Source organism: Vombatus ursinus, unplaced genomic scaffold (genome assembly GCF_900497805.2).
Source record: "Vombatus ursinus unplaced genomic scaffold, bare-nosed wombat genome assembly UNPS02014735.1, whole genome shotgun sequence".
Lineage (NCBI taxonomy): Eukaryota > Metazoa > Chordata > Mammalia > Diprotodontia > Vombatidae > Vombatus > Vombatus ursinus.
The window spans coordinates 3,167,413-3,187,507 of record NW_020954513.1 but is presented as its reverse complement, the minus strand read 5'-3'; the positions used below and the strand labels follow the sequence as shown (position 1 = coordinate 3,187,507).

The window sequence follows — 20,095 nt, the reverse complement described above, 5'->3', positions numbered from 1 at the left end:
AAGATATCTATAGGCATATGAAGACATGCTCTAAATCAGTTTTGATTAGAGAAATGCAAGTTAAAACTCTGAGGTACCACATCACACCTATCAGATTGGCTAATATGACAAAAAAGGAAAATGATAAATATTGGAGAGGATATGGGAAAATTGGGACACTGATGCACTGTTGGTGGAGTTGTGAACTGATCCAACCATTGTGGAGAGCAATTTGGAACTGTGCCCAAAGGGCAACCAAACTGTACATAACCTCTGATCCGGCAATACCACTCCTAGGTCTGTATCCCAAAGAGATCATAAAAAAGGGAAAAGGACCCACATGTGCAGAAGTATTTATAGTAGCCCTTTTTGTGGTGGCCAAGAATTGGAAATTGAGGGGATGCTCATCAGTTGGGGAATGCTGAGCAAGCTGTGGCATGTAAATGTAATTGAATGCTATTGTGTAATAAGGAATGATGAACAGGCAAATTTCAGAAAAATCTGGAGAGACTTGTACAAACTGACACAAAGTAAAATGAGCAGAACCAGGAAAACATCGTACACATTAGCAGCAGCACTGTATGACGATCAACTTTGAATGACTCAGCTCTTCTCAGCAGCACAATGATCCAAGACAAATACAAAGGACTCAGGAAGGAAAATGCTATCCACATCCTGATATGGAACTGATGGACTCTGAATGCAGATGGAAGCATTTTTTACTTACTTTATTCTTTCTCGTGGTTTTCTTTTTCCTTTTAATCTGTTTCTTCTTTCACAACTGTGACTAATATGGAAATATGTTTTACATGATAGCACATGTATAACTTATATCAAACTCTCTACCATTTTCGAAAGAGGGAAGGAAAAAAAATTGGAACTCAAAATCTTGTAAATATGAATGCTAAAATTTTCTGGACATGTAACTGGGGAAAAAATTTTAAAAAATCATTAAACTTTAAAAAATTAAAAAATAAAAGTGCAATGTAATGTGTAAAAAAATAGAGTGTTCAGCATGGCACTAGTGGTTTTCTTTCGTTTGGGCTCCTTTCAAGCTTCTGTAACTACTGAGAAACTGAGGCAGACAGAACTTCAGATCTAGAGAGAAGACCTGGCTTCAAATGCCAGTTCTGTTATTTACTACCTGTGTGACCTTAGCCAAGTCCCTTCCAATCCTTGGGCCTCAGTTTCTTCTTCCATGAAATGAGAGGGTTGAAATAGATGGCCTTTGAGGTCTGTGAGCTACGAGCCTCTGGGGAAACTGATGCCCAGAGAGGGAAAATTACCTGCTCAGAGTCATACAGATGGACAGCAAGGACTCAGACCAAATTTTAATTTGGGGGGAGGGGGAGGAAGGAAGAAATAAGGATTAAAGTCCTAACTAAATAACCAGCCAGGCCTAAATGTTTTTAAATTTAGATGCATGCCATTAGGAGTTTTTTCCTTGGGCAGGAGTGGAAGAGATTTGCAAGAGTTCATCTTGTCTTGAAATTAGGTAAAGACTGATAAAGAATTCCAAACAGGTTGGGCATAGCCCTTCCTGCCTCTTTGGATTTTGGGAAATGAGATGGGGGGGAGGGGGGTTGCCAGGTATGACACCCAGGACTTTTTTCATTCATTTTCCTGCATGTCTATCAGAGGGTCAGTATGCACCAGACTCTCTGGACGTGTTTGCTCACTCCCTTTACCCCCACCCACTTGCCCCCACCCCCCAAGAATATATTTTTCCAAACTTGCATATGCCCCATTTCCCTGCCTTATTTGGCCTTCCTTTGAGTTAAGTTCTGAGTCATTTGTCAAATTGCACACGTCCCAACCTGAAGAGAAAAGATTGTGATTGGATCCCAGCCATCAGGCCAGCTGGACAGATTCCCAGGAGGCCAAGCCAGTGGGGGCAGCATCCACAGGCTCAGTCTCCCACTTTGGAAGGCCAGACAGAGCAGGTCCGCTCTCTGTTTGCCCAGCTTCTTTAGAGAATGTCTGTTTGCCCTCCAGGGGAGTCTGTGCAACAGAGATAACTCAGTCCCAGGGAGAACATCTGTTGGCAGGGGTTGGAGATTGGAGATATTGTGCCTGGCTTCTAGAGAGGCCTGTGGGGCCTGTGAGGTTTTCTCATTGGGATTGGATTATCCAATAGACGGGTATACTAGGCACTTGTCTGTGGCTTCCCGAACCTAAAGTGCTGATGAAAAATTGTGGAATGATAAGCTATTCCATCTACTTTGAGGGCCCACCAGAGGAAGGCCCCTCATCTCCCTATATCCCCCCAAGGACATTTCTGAGGATTTATTATCCTTTTTCTGGGCTGGAATTTTTTTTCCCCTGTCAGTCCTAGAATTGAAATATTTCCTCCTGTGAAAGCCTAGCCCTTCAGTGAATAGAAATCAAGGCAAGGCTTGTTCCTCTGCAACTGGTGTTAAGATTAATTGGCCTATTCTCACCATTTCTCCTCTAATTTAATTTTCATCATCTTTCACAGCCCCATCAAGGCCAATCAGTCAGCTATTGTTCTCAGCCAGCCTGGCAGGCTCAGCCCACGAATGGCAGGGACGAGAGGGCACCAGCTGTCGTGCCAACCACTTAGGGAAATTACTTTTCTGCATTTACCTGGTTGTTTCTGCTCGACCCTGAGTGAGGGAGTGCCTTCTGTCTGGAAGTGAAGCCGGGGTGGAGGAAGGGGTGAATAAATGCTGACAGAGATTGCAGTGGCCTGACCACAAGTGCCTGCTGCTTTCAAAAAAGTCCTATCTTGAAAAAAAAAATGTGGGTGTTAAGGAGTGTGTTGGTTTGTAAAGTACTCCCTGGGGTTGATTAGCATGCCAGCTACCTCCAAGACTGTCCTTCCTTTCAAACAATCCTTCTGTAGCCCGGCTATAAGCCTATAAAAAGATCTCTTCCAAAAAGGGAAATTTGAACTATCATTCTTGTCATTTACCTAATACTGAGTCAAAAGGCAAACACCGAGTGTGAGAAGGTCATAGGATCCTAGCTCTGGAGCCTCTGAGGCCCCTATTTTATAGAAGAGGAAACTGAGGCCCAGGGAGGGGAAGTGATTTGCCCAAGGTCACACATAGGCTCCTAGCTCTGGAGCTACAAGGGCTCTTAAAGTTAATCAAGTCTATGCTCCTATTTTATAGAAGAGGAAACTGAGGCCCAGGGAAGGGAAGTGATTTGCCCAAGGTCACACATAGGCTCCTAACTCTGGAACTAGAAGGGCTCTTAGAGTTCATCAACTCTACACTCCCATTTTATAGAAGAGGAAACTGAGACCCAGGAAGGGGAAGGGACTTGTCTAAGGTCTCACAGCTAAGAAGCAGTGGAGGTAGGTTTTGAACTTGTATCCTATGACCCAAAGTTCAGCACTCTTTTCACCATAGCTTACTGTAGTCCCTGAGGAAATTCAAAGATAAGCAGGCCCTTGTTGAAAAGTTACAAGGTCTTCGGATCACAGGTTGTTAGAGCTGAAAGGGACCTCAAAGATCATCTAGTTTAGTCCCCTGTTTTACAGAGAAAGGAACTGATGAGGCTCAGAGAGTGAGCTATGCAAGGCCGGCCAGCCAGCTAGTAAGTAGTTAGCAGAAACAGTCCCAGCTCTTTCAGGGTTTGCTGCCAGGAAGGGTTTTTTTCCCTTTATCTCATCCCCCTCCCTCACCAGATCACAAATCAATGGGGATTAACTCCTCTTAGAAACCTCAGAGAGCTTCTGGAAAGTAGTGAGAAGGTGAACAAGATTTGTAGATTTCATTAGATGATTGTATTTCATCCTGCGTCCTAGTACCATTGTGTACTTCTGTCTTTTAAATAAATTAAGCTTTGGCCCTTAGATGGGGCCAGGGAGGCTAGATATAAAAGAAGTGTTAAGGAAAGCGGCAGCTAAGTAAAACAAGCTACGTAGATCTTTTTAGATAATTTGATTTCACCTTGTGTCCTGGTTGTTTCTGTCTTGTCTGCTTCCATCTGCTAAATCAATTAAGCCTCTACAAGTTGGGTCAGAGAGCATAGTGTCCATGAAGGACCTGGAGATCAGCCGCTGGGTGAAGGGATGTGGGTGGATTTCATTATATTGATATCTCAGATCTCATGCCGACTTAGAGTAGGTCGTTGCCATAGCAATTAGCCATAAGAATTAGACCAGGAAACTAATAAAACAAGGCAAAGACTGTGAATTCACTTTAAGCAAATAGAGGGGGCAAGGGGAATTTTGCTGTGATCTGCAGAGAGTGGGCTATGTTTGTATTTTGGCCAATGGCAAGAAACACCTGTAAGTGTTCAAAATTAAAACTAGTTCTCATTCTAGAGAAGAAAGTGGAAGCTAGAGGAATACATTTCTACTCTCCAGGTTATCAGAGAGAATGCTCTATTTCTTGAGAGAATGGAAGTGCTTCAAGGAGGAAACAAAATGGAAAAACTGTATGAAGAGGTAGAGGACAATTCTCTTCTGTGTCAGGAGGTTGGAGCGTGGTAGAATGTGACACAGAGAAAGAAGGAGAAAAGAAGGACCTCTGAACATTTGCAGCAATGTATTAAGTATAAGATTCTTCCCATAGGGCAGGTGCTAGATCACCACTGGAAGAAGTGGCTCCTTGTGCTCCAAAATATGATGTGGCCCCAAAGGTGACATCAAGTGAAAGGTCATCCAGTAATAACCAAAGGAAGAAGAGGTAGGTCGTAGTGGCTGGTGATGTTCTGCCTAAGGGTGCCAAAGCAGGCATTTGTTGAACTGATATAATATTGATATAATATATAACAGGGACTTACCTATAACATATGATATAACATAGACTTACACCTGAGAATTTCAGGGCACAGATCTGGAACATGAAAGAACCTTACCCCAGAATTGTCAAACCTGATGGCCACCACCTGCTTCTGGTGATTTCATGTGGAGATAAATAATACCCCACAAATAGAACCTAGAGAACATTCCTATGGATTATGAAGCCCCAGGCAAAAACCAAAGCCCTTGGAAGCACAGGTGGTGTTTTCATCACTGCTAACAATTGAAGGTAGGAAATTCAGAAGAGAAAGACAGATTTGGGAAGTGAACAGTTAAGTAAGAAGAGAGTGTTTGTTAACGGGATTTGGATTTTGGAACCATAGCTTGATAAAGGAGAATGACATGCTCTTGACAAATGATGGAATACACCTAACGAGGGCCAATACAAACATTTTTTTTCCTGAGGTATTGTCTATCAAGAAAGCATTCTCTGAAAAGGGAGTGGAATGGAGAAAACTATGATTCTGATAAACCTCACCAGAGAGAAGCAGGTATAACAGAAAGAAGTGTGGCATAAGAGGAAACCAGTTAATTCATAGGAGACATAATCCAAGAAGAGGGCCAACCATCAAACTTTGGTTGCAAATGTCAGTGTAAAGATGAACAAAGAATGGGTAGTAAATGGGGTGAACTTGAGATCCTAATGCAGTGAGGGAAATTCATTGAACCTTGGTGGGCTGGCCCTTGTTTGTGACTAGATAGGTAGAAAGAGGTGTAAGAGTAGCATTGTATTTGAAGAATTGATGCTAATATGAGGAATCTAGAAACTGGGGGAGGAGGGAAGCACGATGGGAAACATATGGCTGAGGGACCAATGGAGTTAGAAATAGAAGCAATATTCTATACTACAGACCACCTGGACAGCAGGAGGAATTAGATGAGAGGTTTGGGAAAAGATCACAAATCTGGCATAATATAGGGGTGGGGGACTTCAAATATACTCATAGAGATTGAGATAGGGACTAGACTTAGGATTTCATTGATATAGGGAACTCCCATACAAAGAAACTCCCTCTACCAGTGCAGGTTGGTGCCTTCTTTGTAGCTTACAGTCTGAGAGAGTAGCCTGGGGCGCTAAGAGGTTAGATGACTTGCTAAGGGTCACATGGCCAGTATATGTCAGAGGTGGGATTTGCTGCTTATATTCTCTCTCTGCCAAAAGCAGGTAAGTCATAAATTTATGACTTGATTAAAGTGATTGTTTCAGCCTTCAAAAAGCAGAAAAAGCAACAAGGGGGACTGCTCTCCTGGACCTGATTCTGACCAAAAGATGGAACTGATTGCTGACATAGAAATGCCAAGAACTTTCAGGGCAAGTGAATGTTTCATCACAGAGTATGCAAGGAAAGTAAAGGATAGTCTGACTTGTAATCTAGGTTTGGGGAGAGCAGGTTTCAAAGGGCTCAGAGAAAGGTTAGCTAGGATTCAATGGTTCAGTATTTTTTCTGGGGAAATTCCAAAAGGAGGAGCAGCTTGAAGAGACTGAGGACCACAGGGAACTCATTGATTAACTCAGATTTGTAACGACTTGTAGAAAAGACCAGAACAAAGGGAAGTCACCAACGATGAATACAAAAGAGGACCAGCGCTATCACAATAGTGTCAAAAGCTACATCTCATAATGAGTTGAAGCTGAGAAAAAAAGCTAAGGATGCCTAAAAGGCTTTTTTAAAAGCTATTTGAGGGGAAAGAGGGGGATAAAAGAAGGGATAGGACCACTGCTTGGGATGGATGGATGGATGGATGGATGGATCGATGAGCCATAAATAACAAAGAGTGGTGAGAAGGCACTTCGTTCTCATCTTGCTTCTGTTTTCTCTTCTAAGGAGAATGATCTTTGGGCTGTGAAATATAAAACCAAATCGGTTAGGGAGTGGAAACCCAAGATAAATGGAGAGGGTAGGTAGCATCTCACTGCCCTGCTGAATTCACGACCCTAGGTCCGGATGAACGACAAGCTACAGCATTGAAAGAACTTGCCGATGTCATTGCTAAACCACTTCGTGTGGTCTTTGAAAGGTCTTGGAGAATGAGCAAAGTGGTCCCACTTTTAATAAAGAGATGAGGGCAGTGTCTGAAAGTAAAAGAGTAGGAGCTTGGCATCTTTTTTCAGACACAATTTAGAATACATTATTATGGGCGATGGTTTATGAACACTTAAAAAGGGAAATAGTGATCACCAAAAGCTAACATGGTTTCATCAAGACAGAGTTATGCCAGAGTAATTTCATTTCCTTTTATGGACAGAGTTAAGAGGCTGGTGGATCAGGGGAATGCTCAAGACATAATACACTTAGTCTTTCAGGTTTTCCTGTGGACAGGATGGCGAAATGGGAGCTAAATGATAGGAGGTGAATTTGGAACTGTTTGAATGAAGAGACCCCAAGAAAAGTCATTAGGGAATCAATGTCAGCTTACAGTGAAGTCTCTAAATGGAGTACCCCAGGAATCTGTCCCTCACCTTGTGCTATTCAGCACTTTGATCAGTGATTTGGCTGACAGGATAGATGGCATGCTTGTCAAGTGTGCAGATGACATAGTGCTCGTAAGGGTGGTTACACACTAGATGAAAGTCTGTATCTCAAAAGATATCACATGTTAGAACTTGCACCTGAAAGAACAAGATAAAATATAATAGGAAAAATGTAAATTTCTGTACTTGATTGAAAAATCCATTTCCCAAGCATAGGATGGGGCTAGACAATAGCTCTTATGGAAACAGTCTGGTCATTGCAGTTGATTTCAAGCACCGTATGAACCAATGGTGGCAACTCCCAAAACCTCTAACGTGATCCTGGGCTGCATTTGGAGAGGCCTAGTGGCCAGGATGATGGGGGTGATGGTTGTACTCTAGTCAGCCCTGGCCAGACCACACCTGCAGTATCACATTCAGTTCTGGGTACCACCTTTGAGGAAAGACAAGCTGGAATGGGCCTACAAGAGACTGATCGGAATGGGGAGAAAGACTGGAGAAGACAGGGCATAAGGTTTGCTTGAAGGAACTCGAGATGTTTAACGTAGAGAACAAGACTTAGTGGGGAGCTGTTTTCAGATATTTAAATGGAAGAGGCCTCAGACATGCTCATCTTGGCTCCTGGGAGTAGAGGCTGAATCACTTACCTGATCTATCATGGAAGGTATTCCTGATCAGGCTAAGGGCAAATCTCTGAGATCCCCTTCAGCTTTTAGCATCTCTGATTCTCCCTCAAGGCTTCTGGGATATTTGGTTCCAGAGAATTTCTCTTCTATCTCTCTGGCCCCCCTCCCTCCTTGTGTTTGTCATCAAACACCCCTCCCTTGTCCAGATATTCCCTACTCAATGTTTCTCTGTACTTGTTTACTGTTGGAAAGCTTTGGACTTTTAGAGGCAGGTACCACCTTGACTGTCCATCATTGCTCCAGGCTACCTCATATACCCCTCTCCTTGAAGGCCATTCATTTAGGCTTTCACTGATGACAACCCTTCAGTCAATAAGCAATCAGCAGGTATTTATTAGACACCTACCATGTGTTAAGTCCTCTGCTGGGTGCTGCACGTTCAAATACAATCTCTACTCACCAGGAGTTCAGGATTATTGGAGGAGGGGGGGGACAATAAGGACTCACAAAAGTTTATACAGAATGAATATGTGTATATTACGTGAAGTCCTTTCACTTCAGTTTTGGGGTATGGTTCGTACCCCAAGACATATTTGGCAAATGTTAGGGGAAGTGTTCTTCTCTTGGGTTTCCTTTTTGTGTAGGTATATGCATATCAACTCCATCTGGTTTTATCATACATCCCCTGGCTAATTTCTATTACATACCTTGTAAACCTTAGCGGGTCAAGCAAATTGGAGGATGGTTTTGACACTGCATTCTTACCCTAATGATCTCTTTATTTGAATCTCTTCCTTAATGCTCTGTATCAGAAGGGTACTTAAAAAACAAAAAAGTCCCTACCCAGCAGTTGGCCTTAATGACAAAAGAGTAAACACAAGCATAATTTATTTACTTAACCATTTCTATTTTGATATATCAATGACCCCTAATGGAGACCAAAGCCATCATTGGTTCGATATAGAAACCATTAGGTTCCAGAACCCAGATACAATTTGTTTTCTTGCTGGTCACTGGTGGGCATTTTCCCCCTGGAAGCTAGTGGCAACTCAGGTAATTAACTGTGACATTCACTGAGTGTTTTTTCTAAAGCGATGTTATCTTGTTTTTTCAGCTTGGCTTTGGATCATTTCTCGGAATCATCGGCTCAAACTTAATTGAAAATAAAAGGCAAATGGTAAGTTTGTTAGCAGTGGCATTAAGAGCCATAGAGGGCTTTTATATCTTCCATTGATGTATGGTTATGACATAGGCTTGATGCAAAGATAATTCGTATCCAGCTTAGAAATAAATCCAGGGCTCCAGAAAAGCCATTTAAGAAAACTTTAATGGGAACACATTGAGTTGATGGTAGGAATGGGCCACATAACACTCATTTCTCTAGAGCTTAAAGGTTCACAAAGTACTTTCTTCACCACTCTGTGAGGTAGATATTATGTAATTGTCACCATTTTATACATGGGGAAACTGAGGCTCAGAAAGGAGGAATGACTTGCCCGTGGTCATACAACTAGTAACTACTAGTCAGAGGCAGGATTTGAACCTAGGTCTCCAGATTCCAAGTCCAGAACTCTTTCTACTGTTGTTGTTCAGTTATTCAGTTGAATCCAACTCTGTGACTCCGTGGATGATACCATGTTTATATAGTCCATGGGGTTTTCTTGGCAGAGATCCTAGAGTGGTTTGCTGTTTCCTTTTCCAGTGAATTAAGGTAAACAGGGTGAAGTGACTTGCCCAGGGTCACATAACTAGTAAGTGTCTGAAGCTGGATTTGAACTCAAGTCTTCCTGACTCCAGGCTCAGGGCTCTATCCACCGCAGTGCCACCTAGCTGCCTCACTTTCTGCTATACCACACTGCATTTCTTCTGGTGAAGAGTAGTTTCCTCAGTTAAATGAAGATGGACCCCCAAGAGCTGCCATATTTGAGCACTGCCAAGCAAATTATTAGCTTTGTCCTTTCTTTCCCCCTGAATGTCTTCAGCCTTTTGTCCTTGGGGATGTATGTCCCCTAGTATGTCTTCTTGGTGATTGGGGGCCACATTTTCCAAAGGATGATGAGAACTATCGCTCAGCCAGAATGGAGTGACTGGTATGGGGAGGGGATTCTGAACTGGCATGTCAGAATCAGTTGAAGGGACCAGGGAAGAGAAACTTTGGGGAGAGCACAATGGCTGTCTTCAAGTATTCCAAGGGTTGTCCTGGGGAAAGAGGGCTTAGACATTTATTATGTGTGACCCTAGAAGGCAGAACCAAGAACAATGGGGGAAGGAAGTGAAGATACAGGGAGGCAGAACTCAGCTCAGAATATAAGGAAGACCTTTCTTCCAGTTGACACTATCCATCATCAGAATGTGGTACATGTGTAGGGGTGGAATACGATGGAAAGGTGTGTTAGACGGGAGTGTGTGAGTGCTTCTCCCAGTGTTTTTTTTCACACTTTTTCAACAATTTGCATAAAGACCTAGATAACATACTTCTTATGTCTGCAGATGACATGAAGCTGGGAATAGTAGACTTCATGTTGGATGATAGAGTTAAGATTTAAAAACTTCTTGGCAGGCTAGAACATTGAGACAAATTTAAGGAGATGAAATATTTTAAGAATAGATGTAATATCTTACACTTGGATTTGAAAAATCAATTTCCATTTGGATTCAGAAAATTAAATTTACAAGTACAAGATGGTGGAGGTCTGGCTAGACTACAGTTGATGTGAAAAATATCTGAGGAGTTTAGTGAACTCCAGGCTTGATATGTACCACCACTGTGGCATGGGACAGCTGGGTGGTGAAATGGTAGAATGCTGGGCCTGGAATCAGAAAGACCTGAGTTCAGATCCAGCATCACACACTTACTAGCTGGGTGACCCTGGGCAGGCCACCTTAGTTTCCTCATTGGTAAAATGGGGATGCTAATAGGATCTACTTCACAAGGATGCTGTGAGGATCAAATGAGTTAACATATATAAAGTGTTGTGCAAACTTTAAAGCATTATATAAATGCCAGCTATCATGATCATTATTATTTTGGGCTATGGGTTGGACTAGATGGCTCCTGAGGACCCTTCTAATCTGCAACTATGTGATTCTGTAATGAAATCCCTAGAGGAGTAAGTAAATCTCTAGAGTAAGTAAGGAGTAAGTATCTAGAAGATACATTGGTGGGTGATCCAGCCAGCCAGCAGAGGGGTCTCCATCTTAGGTGAGATAATCTGCCGGCCTCAGCCGGCAGGGGACTTGGGAGCTTGACGATGCACCAAGACGAAGCCCACTTGGCTTGGTGGTGAGGTTACCAGGCTCTTGTCATTCCTCCAGGCTCAGTGTAGGCACACCTGCATTCTGGCTCCTCAAGCCACCTGAATGAGGGCCAGGCATTTTATAGAAAGGAGTGGAGACTCTAGCAGGCTCATTTGATTTTCCATCTCTGATGTCACAGGCACTAGAGACACTGATTGGCAATAGCACGGGCCATAGAAGTTCCTAACCCAAAGGTTTGAAGTACCAGTTAGGTGAAGAGGTTCTAAGGAAGTGAAAGTTCTCTAGGGTATTTGGCCAAAAGCAACTGGTTATATATTCAGTTTAACAGAGATGTATTAAGTGCTTACTTTGTGGACTACATGTTTTAAAGCTCTGGGCATATAAAGACTAAACAAACTCACCAAAGCCTCTGCCTGCAAGGACTTTACATTCTGGTAGGGGGCTACCATATCACCTTGGCAGATAACTCAATATAAATCGTTGGAGGAGGCAAAAACACTAAAGACTAGGTTTATAAAAAAAAAAAGACCTTCCAGAGGAGATAGCACCTGAACCGAGCGTTGAAAGAAACTAAGAGTTCATGGCAAATATCTCTGAGAAGTGTCTGATCTCCAAGATATATAGGGAATTGATGTGAATATATAAGAACAAAAGTAGGTAAAAAGTCAAAGGATATGAACAGGCAGTTTTCAAAAGAGGAAATACAAACTATCAACAACCATATGAAAGATTGCTCCCATTCATAAGCAAAATGGAAATTAAAAGGTAGGAAGCAATCAATCAACAATTGTTTACTAAGTCCTTACCATGTGCCAGGCACTGTGCTAAGAACCACGATATAAAGAAAGGCAAAAACATAGTCTCTGCCTTCAAGGAGCTTACATTCTAATGAGGAGACAACATGCAAACAACTATGTACAGCCAAGAGATAAGCAGCATAGATGAGAAGTACCAGAGGAAAGGGGGGGGGGTGGAGTGCGGGAAGTGCAGTATAGCAGGAAAGGCCTCTGACAGAGGGTGGGATTTTAGCTGGCACCTGAAGGAAGCCACAGAAACTGAGAGGTGGAGGTAAGGAGGGAGAACATTCCAGGTGTGGGGGACAGCCAGTGAAAAGACACAGAGATGGGAGATAAAGTGTGACTGTGAAGAAAAATAAGGTTGATGCCAAACAGGATTTTATATTTGATCTTGGAGATAATAGGGAACCAGCATTATTGAATATGTGTTGGGAAGGGGGTGACATGGCCAGGCTTGTATTTTAGCAAGATCACTTTTGCAGCTTAGTGTAGGATGGATTGGAATGGGGAGAGACTTGAAGAAGGCAGACCACCCCCCCACTCCAGCAGGCTATTGTAATAGTCCAGGCACGCGGTATTGAGGGCCTGCACCAGAGTGGTGGCAGTGTCAGAGGAGAAAAGGGGGCATATCCAAGAGATGTTGCAGAGGTGAAATCAACAGCCCTTGGCAGCAGACTGGATATTGTGGGGAGTGGGGATGAGAAAGAGTGAATTGTGAAGGATGACACTTTCTAGGCTGTGAGCCTAGGTGACTGGGAGGATGGTAGTGATATTAACTACCATCCTCCACCATTAATAGTGACGTTTGGAAGAGGAGAAGGTTGGAGATGAAGATAGTATCTCTGTTTTGGACATGTTGAGTTTAGGATACCTACAGTGCATCCCATTCAGTATGTCCAAAAGGCAATCATTGATACAGGATTGGAGGTCAGCAGAGAGGTCAGGGTTAGATGTATAGATCTGAAAATCATCTCAGTAGAGATGATCATTAAAGCCATGGGAGCTGATAAGATCACCAAGTGAAACACTGTAGAAGGAAATGAGAAGAAGGCCCAAAATGGTCTTGGAAACACCCGCAGTTAGGGAATGTGATGTGTATTAATAACCAGCAAAGCAGACCGAGAAGGACCAATCAGATAGCTAGGACGAGAAACAGGGAGAGCAGGGTCATGAAAACCTAGAAAGGAAAGAGCATCCAGGTGCAGAGGGTCATCAACAGTGTCAGACTTTGAGGAGTGGTCAAAAAAGATAAGGACTGAGAAAAGACCTTTAGAGTTGGCGTTTTAGAGATCATTGGTGACTTTGGAGAGAGCAGTTTTCTTCAAATGATGATGTCAAAAGACAGATTGTCGTTGTTGAGTTTGTCCTTCGTTCTTGAAGAGGACCATGACATCAGGGAGGTGATACCATGACTTATAAGTGAATTGGGTTTCAGTGAGGAAGGGCTGTGTAAAGTCACCAGCCTCACTTTCTCCTCCAGAACCATCAGGGTCCAGTGGCCAGATCCACATCAGGACGACAGGAGATGACCCCGCAAAAGACAGATTAGAAGAGAGTGAAAGGAGAAATTGAGGCACTGAGTGTAGATAGTTTGCTCAAGTTTAGTTAAGAAGGGGAGGAGAGGTATAGGATGATAGCTAGCAAGACGGTAGCATCAGAATGAGGGTTTTGTAAGGATGGGTAAGACATGGGCATTTTTGTAGGCAGCAAGAAAGGAGCCAGTAGGTAGGGAGAGCTTGTGGGGATGATGGAAGGAGTAGTGTACCAGAGAAGATGGGATGTGATGAGATAGGATCAAGGATGCATGCAAAGGAAATTGCCTTGGCAAGGAGAAGGTCTGTCTCTTCATGAGAGAGGAATAAAAGAGGAGATGGTGGGGAAAGAATTCTTGGTGATAGGAGATGAGGAGGAGGTAGGAAGAGGGAGCTCTCCTTGAATGGCTCAGTAAAATATGAGGAAAGGTCTTTAGCTGAGAGGTCCCATGGAAGGCTTGAGGAGGGATGAAAAAGTTTGGAATAGCCACTGTGCTGAGTGAGATAGCAAATCGAGTAGGGAAGTATAGAATTGCCTTGTTGCAGTGAAAGCCCAGTTAAGATTAGGTAACTTAAATCTGTAGTGGGCCCAGTCACCAGGGTGTTGTGACTGTTTCCAGATCCATCCAGCTGAATGTGAACAGGACCAAAGGAAAAGAATGGTAGCAATAATCCAAGACTGTTGTTCAGTCATGGCTGACTCTTCATGACCCCTTTTGGGGTTTTCTTGGCAAAGATACTGGAGTGGTTTGCCAGTAACAATAATAGGTGAGGAAATTGAGGCAAACAGGGTGAAATGACTTGCCCAGGGTCACATAGCTAGTAAGTGACCGAGCCTGGGTTTGAACTCAGGTCTTCCTGACTCCGGGCCTGGCACTCTATCCACTGCAGCGCTATGTAGCTGCCTGGGGTTTGGCAAAGCATGATTGTACATAGGACAAGGGGAAAAGAGAGTGAGTGTAGAGGATAGTGTAGAGTTGAACTGATTCATCAAATAATAGAGACAGGGAAGGCAGCAGAGTGTGGCTCATGCAGAGATAATGGCCTGGGAAAGAACTGAGGGGTGGTGGAGGGATTGGAGGTCACAGAGAGGATGAAGAACAGGATTAGGGGTTATAAGACACAGGGAAAGATGGAGTGATAGAAGGTTATAATGAGATAAAGGAATCTCAGGTTTCGTGTTGTATCTGTCAGATTGGCAAAGCCAAAAATGGTAAATATTGGAGAGGCAACAAGAAGATAGGCACACTCATGCATTGTTGGTGGACCTGTGAATTTATCCAGCAATTCTGGAAAACAATTTGGCATTGGACTACAGAAGTCACCGGATTATGCATGCCCTGTAACCCAGAGGTCTCAGTACCAGGTGCATACCCCAAGGAGGTCAAAGGCAGAAGTAAGTCCTCCTTCCACCCCGCTCCCTGTCCTTGCCTTTGTATCATTTTTTAAATCATGCCTTCCTAAGACAGGAATTACGGTTTCTAGTTCAGAGGGAGTTCCCATTCTCTAGAAGCTGCAGTGATTGGTTAACAAATACCCTGTTTTGCCTGTCCTCCCCTTTGCAGTTGGTAGCCTCCATCGTCTTCATCAGTTTTGGCGTGATTGCTGCTTTCTGCTGTGCTATTGTGGATGGAGTGTTTGCGGCCCGGCACATCGTGAGTATATTAAACAATCCTGCAGATGTGTCCTGAATGTTTGCAGCGTGCACTGTGCCAGGCTGAGGGGCTTAGGGAACCCATCAGAAAGAGAAGACAGAGAGAGCATTACCCATAGGAAACCAGAGTGCAGCTATGCAGTAAGTCAAGGCAGGTGTTGGCCTTGGCAAGAGGGCTAAGATATGTGGGCTCAGTTGGCATCTGGGCTGTTGGGGGCATTTCTCTCTTTGAATCCTGTGTCACATTGCCCCCAGGCTAGGGGCAAGGAGAGAGAAGTCACAGTTGGCTGCCTTTTTTTTTTCCCCTCTGGGGAGGTTCAGGGTGATATTCAGGCCCAGGTGTCCCTCCCCACCAGCAGAACAATTGCTTATAAAAAACCCCTAACACCTTTCTAGATTACTCCAGAGACCAAAACCCAGAGCAAGCTGACTGCCAAACCAAACCTAAGCAGGCATTTTTACCAGCATTAACGGGGTGATTTTGTGGTTTTCAAAAACCAGCTTGAACCAAAGCTCTCTCTACAACACTCCCTGTACTGGGAGCTAGCTTCTCTTGCCATCTGCCACCCACTATTTCCCCTACGGTTTCTCCTGTTTCCCTCTCCCTGTAATAATTCATCACTAGCCATTGAAGAAAAAACTGTCCCCTATCCCATCCCCATGTTTTTTCATTCCTCTCCCCCTTAGCCTGACCTCATCTGTGTCCTAATCCAACCCTGCCCACCCTTTCCCTTTGCGCTCTATAGTGAGTGTAAACTGCCCTTCACCTTGAACTTCTTTTCACACTCATTTCAACTCTTAGCCTTCACCAAGATCTGACTCTGCTCTGATGACGCTGAATCCCTGGCTTTCTTCTCCAGTGCTAGCTATACCATTTTTTTTTGTTTTGAGGCAATTGGGGTTAAGTGACTTACAGCTAGTAAGTGTCAAGTATCTGAGGTCGGATTTGAACTCAGGTCCTCCTGACTCCAGGGCCCGTGCTTTATCCATTATGCCATCTAGCTACCCCCTGGCTATACCTTCTTTCACACCTTGGAGTATGCTGGGAAATGTTTAACAACTGGCTCGCCCCAAAAATTTGCGTGTGGCACACTTTTAAATTTAATTTGCATTATTACTGTTTTTGCTCTCACTCTCTTAAGTCTAGACAATCAACAAAACAAATAAATCAGGCCCTGATTTGTCGCACTTACCAATTTCTGAGATATAAATGCTCACAGTGAAAACTTAACAATCAGCTCTTGATAACCAGTTCGAGCTGACTTTCCTGATGCCATGGTCCTCTTCGAGAACAAAGGACAAGTAACAATATTGCTTCACCACTCCTAAGCCTGTTCACCCACGTCAACATTTTTAATCCCTCCGCCACTCACCAATGGTCTCACCAGGCCATTACCCTGCTCTGACTTTATGTTCCTCCCTCTCCAACCTTAGCCCAATAGTTATGCATTTCAGCTCTGCATTGTCCCCTTTTCTTGAATCTGTGGCCCCTCTGGCCCACTGTCACTCTCCTGTAGCCAAAATTGGCCTCTGGATGATTCCTGCCATCTCCCTACTCACCGAGGGGTCTTTCTTAGGGGAGCCTTGAGGCCTTCTAGTCTAGTTCCCTCATTTTCCAAAGGAGAACATGAATTCAATTAGATGGTATCTCAGGTCCCTGCCAGCTCTAGATTGAGGGTTCTCGCATCCCCTAGGAAGGCCAGCCCTGCCCAGTAGGCTTGCTGCACACCTAGTCCCCAGTGACTTTAGAACAAGCTTCCCAAAGAATAATGGTTAACATTTCCATGGGGCTTTAAGGTTTGCCAAGTGCTTTACACCTCTGAGATGACTATCAAATGTTTATGGTAAATAACTGGTGGTCAATGAGACTGATCTGGCCTGACCGTTACCAACAACCGATTTACACCCCCAAGTTGTTCACATGCTTAGGGGCTTGGAGTGTGCATGCTCATTACACGTTCAAGATGGAGTCACTCCTGTCAAGAGTGCTCCTGTGAAAGAAGGAGAAGCCAGCACAGGAGAAGGTATCAGTAAGAGCCTGATTTGTCCTAGGGAACCAGCGAGTGACTTCTACCAGGACTGCTTTAGTAACCTTGTCATTGCAAATCAGTCTCGGGCCCCCGCAGGAGTGATATCAAAGGCTGGGTTGTTGAAAATAGCCAGCTCTCTGGTTTCTGGGCTTTGCTCAAAGCAGTGTATCCCATGTCATGGAACTTGTTCAGATACTGCAGGAGAGCGTCCTTTCCCCTCACTAAAGACAAATCCATTTGCCCTGTGGTCAATAACACTCCACAGCCTTCCTTACACCTCTTCTTTATACAAGTATCAACTGGCCACTTCCTCTCTCCACCACATTTATCTCTACCCTGTACTCATCTGGGCAGCTAGGTGGTACAGTGGATAATGTTGGAGTCAAGAAGACCTGAGTTCAGATCCTTCCTGACACTTATTAGCTGTATGACCCTGGGGAAGTCATTGAATTTCTCTCAGTCTCAGTTTCCTCATCTGTAAAATGAGGATAATAATGGTACCTACCTTACAGGGTTGTTATGAGGATCAAATAAGCTAACATATGTAAAGTTCTAGCTATTATTATTATATCTAGTCAAAAGTCAGCCAAGAGAAGAGGCAAAATCAAGTTGTCAGGTTATGTTCAGTGTGCCTTGGGGACACCTTGGGTAGGAAATAGTTGACTTGGGGTTCTGGGGTCCCCTCAAGTGGCAGGGACATTTCATCTCTATAAGGCACTTGGTTGCTGCTTCCTGAAAAGAACCATCTTCTCATTTGGTCCTCTCTTCCTGTCCCACTCAGTGGTGTGCATGTATGTGCGTCTTCCTTATTGCGCAACAAAGCTCCTTTGTTTGCTTCCTAAATATCTAGTACCTTTGCCTTTATTCTGCTTTTCCCAGGATCTCAAACCTCTTTACGCAAACCGCTGTCACTACTACTCCAAGACATCCCAGAAGGAGGCTGAGGAGGTAAGAGTAGGTGGCTTCCCAGAAAGGGCATCCTCCCCCTTCCCCAAATCCCCCCCAACCCCTTCCTTCCCACAGGACTAGAGCTGGTCTTTTGGGGAGAATCTGCAGCTAGCTTTCTGTGGGCTAAGGAGCCAAGGCCAGGCTTTCTGTCCCCATGTGGCCTGCATAGCTTCACTCTGTTCCAGAGCCAGGCTGTACCCCTGGCCCCAGCCAGTTACTTCCCAGGTATGTGACCCTGGCCACAAGAGGGATGAGGTGAGAGTGTGCATGGCTCAGGACCAAGGCATTTCTTAGTCCTGGAAACCCAACCCTGAGGGCATTGCCTTGGGATGGTGGGCCAGTGGCGTCATCTTGGTTCATGAAAGATAGCATCCGCATGCTGGCAGAATAAAAGTATACCGAAGGTCCTGATAGCATGGCATGGCAAGGTTGGTTGGCTTCCCTGGACCTCCCTCATCTTCCTTGTCCCGCTCTTTCCTTCCTGCTCTCCTTTGTGAGGGTTGCTATCTCGTCTTCTCTCTCTCTCCTCCTCTCCAAGTGTGGGGGGTGGGGAGAGGGGTGCACGAGTTGCTGTTCAGGCTTGTCAGGGAGGATGCCAGGAGGCCTTGCAGTTCCCATTTCCCCTGCTAATTCAAATTCTCCCTCCACTTTGAGAATGGACATAAACTCAACCCATCCAGCAATCAGCCTCTTTCAGCTCCAGTCACAGACATCTAACTCCCTGCCCAGCCCCCCACTTTTCATCTCTGGGTTGTTTGCTTGCAAGAATTCCTTACTAATGGCCTCCATCTTCATTAACACTCCTTCCGGTCCCAGGCTCCGTTCCTCTCCTTCTCCTTGCCTAAACTACCCTTCTTCCCCTTCAGGTGAACTGCCTCCGTGCAAACCAGGGCTACTGCAAATCCAGGATTAGGGGTAACACCTGCTTCTGCTGTGATCTCTACAACTGTGGCAAGTAAGTAGTGAGCCTGGGGCAGGGCTGGGAAGGGAGTAGGAGAGGATTGTCCCTGGAAGGGAGGAATGGCCATCCCCATTCACCCAGCCCTGTGCTGGGGGCAGCTATCAAAGAACCAGAGGATGTGGTCACACAATCAATCGGTCACTGAGCATTTATTAAGCTCATAAGCACCAATTACATGCCAAGCATAGAATCACTAAATGGGAGAATTGTAAGGGACTACAGAGGCCATGTAGCACAACCCACCTCCACGGAATCTCCATGGAAGCATCCTTGACAAGTGGTCGTGCGGCCTCTGCTTGGAGACCACCATACAGAGCGCCCACCACCTATTGTATCAGCCCACTCCACTTTGGGACACCTTGAATTATTAGAAAGCTTCTTCTGACATCAAGCCTAAATCGAACCTTGAATTTGGGCCCAATGGTTTGTAGTCTAGGTGGCGATATAGATTAGAACACATAGGTGGAATATGTCAGGCAGGGCATGCTCAAATCGTGTCCACTGTGTATGGAAAGCCAGAGGGGACATGGAGCAACCAACAAGCATTTATCAAGCCCATGCTATGTGCCACCACTGTCCTGGGTGCTGGCAACATAAAGTCAAAAGGTGAAACACTCTGTACTCTCACGGAGCTTACATTCTGCTGGGGGAGACACAAGTACATATATAAGTAGGTTTAGAATAGATCGAAAGTTAATAAATACAAAAGTAATTCAATACTAGATAGGTTGGGAGGAAGGGAATGAGCATTGGGGGTGGAGTGGGGATCAGAAAAGGCTTCCTGTAAAAGGGGATGCCTAAACTGAGTCTGGAAGGGAGACATGGAGGAAGGAAACCATGAGTGTGGGCTGCAAATTTTTCTAGCAGAGGCCACGTGTGGACCTTGAAATGGTACAGTTTAATCTCTGTTATTAATCTTGCTAATATTTCATCTCCAGGATTCTCCTTGGATTTATTCAGGGAGTTCTGGGATCTTGGGATCAGCTGTTGCCCCTTTCCCTGGAAAGTTGCTCATGCAGACTTTGGACTTTGTCTGTTCTGTGTTATTGTTCATTAGCCC

General features: G+C 44.4%; 1 protein-coding gene across 4 annotated transcripts in view; it reads left to right on the top strand.

The window, feature by feature from the left end:
• TMEM255A (transmembrane protein 255A) overlaps positions 1–20,095 on the top strand; it is an 89,740-nt gene that overhangs the window by 29,867 nt on the left and 39,778 nt on the right. For 3 of the 4 annotated variants that reach the window (XM_027861406.1, XM_027861408.1, XM_027861407.1), the window contains exons 3-6: positions 8,970–9,032; positions 15,008–15,097; positions 18,006–18,074; positions 18,941–19,029. In XM_027861406.1, the coding sequence (XP_027717207.1) occupies positions 8,970–9,032; positions 15,008–15,097; positions 18,006–18,074; positions 18,941–19,029 (311 nt within the window). The remainder of the gene's footprint in view (positions 1–8,969; positions 9,033–15,007; positions 15,098–18,005; positions 18,075–18,940; positions 19,030–20,095) is intronic. The other variant, XM_027861409.1, reaches the window with a different exon arrangement.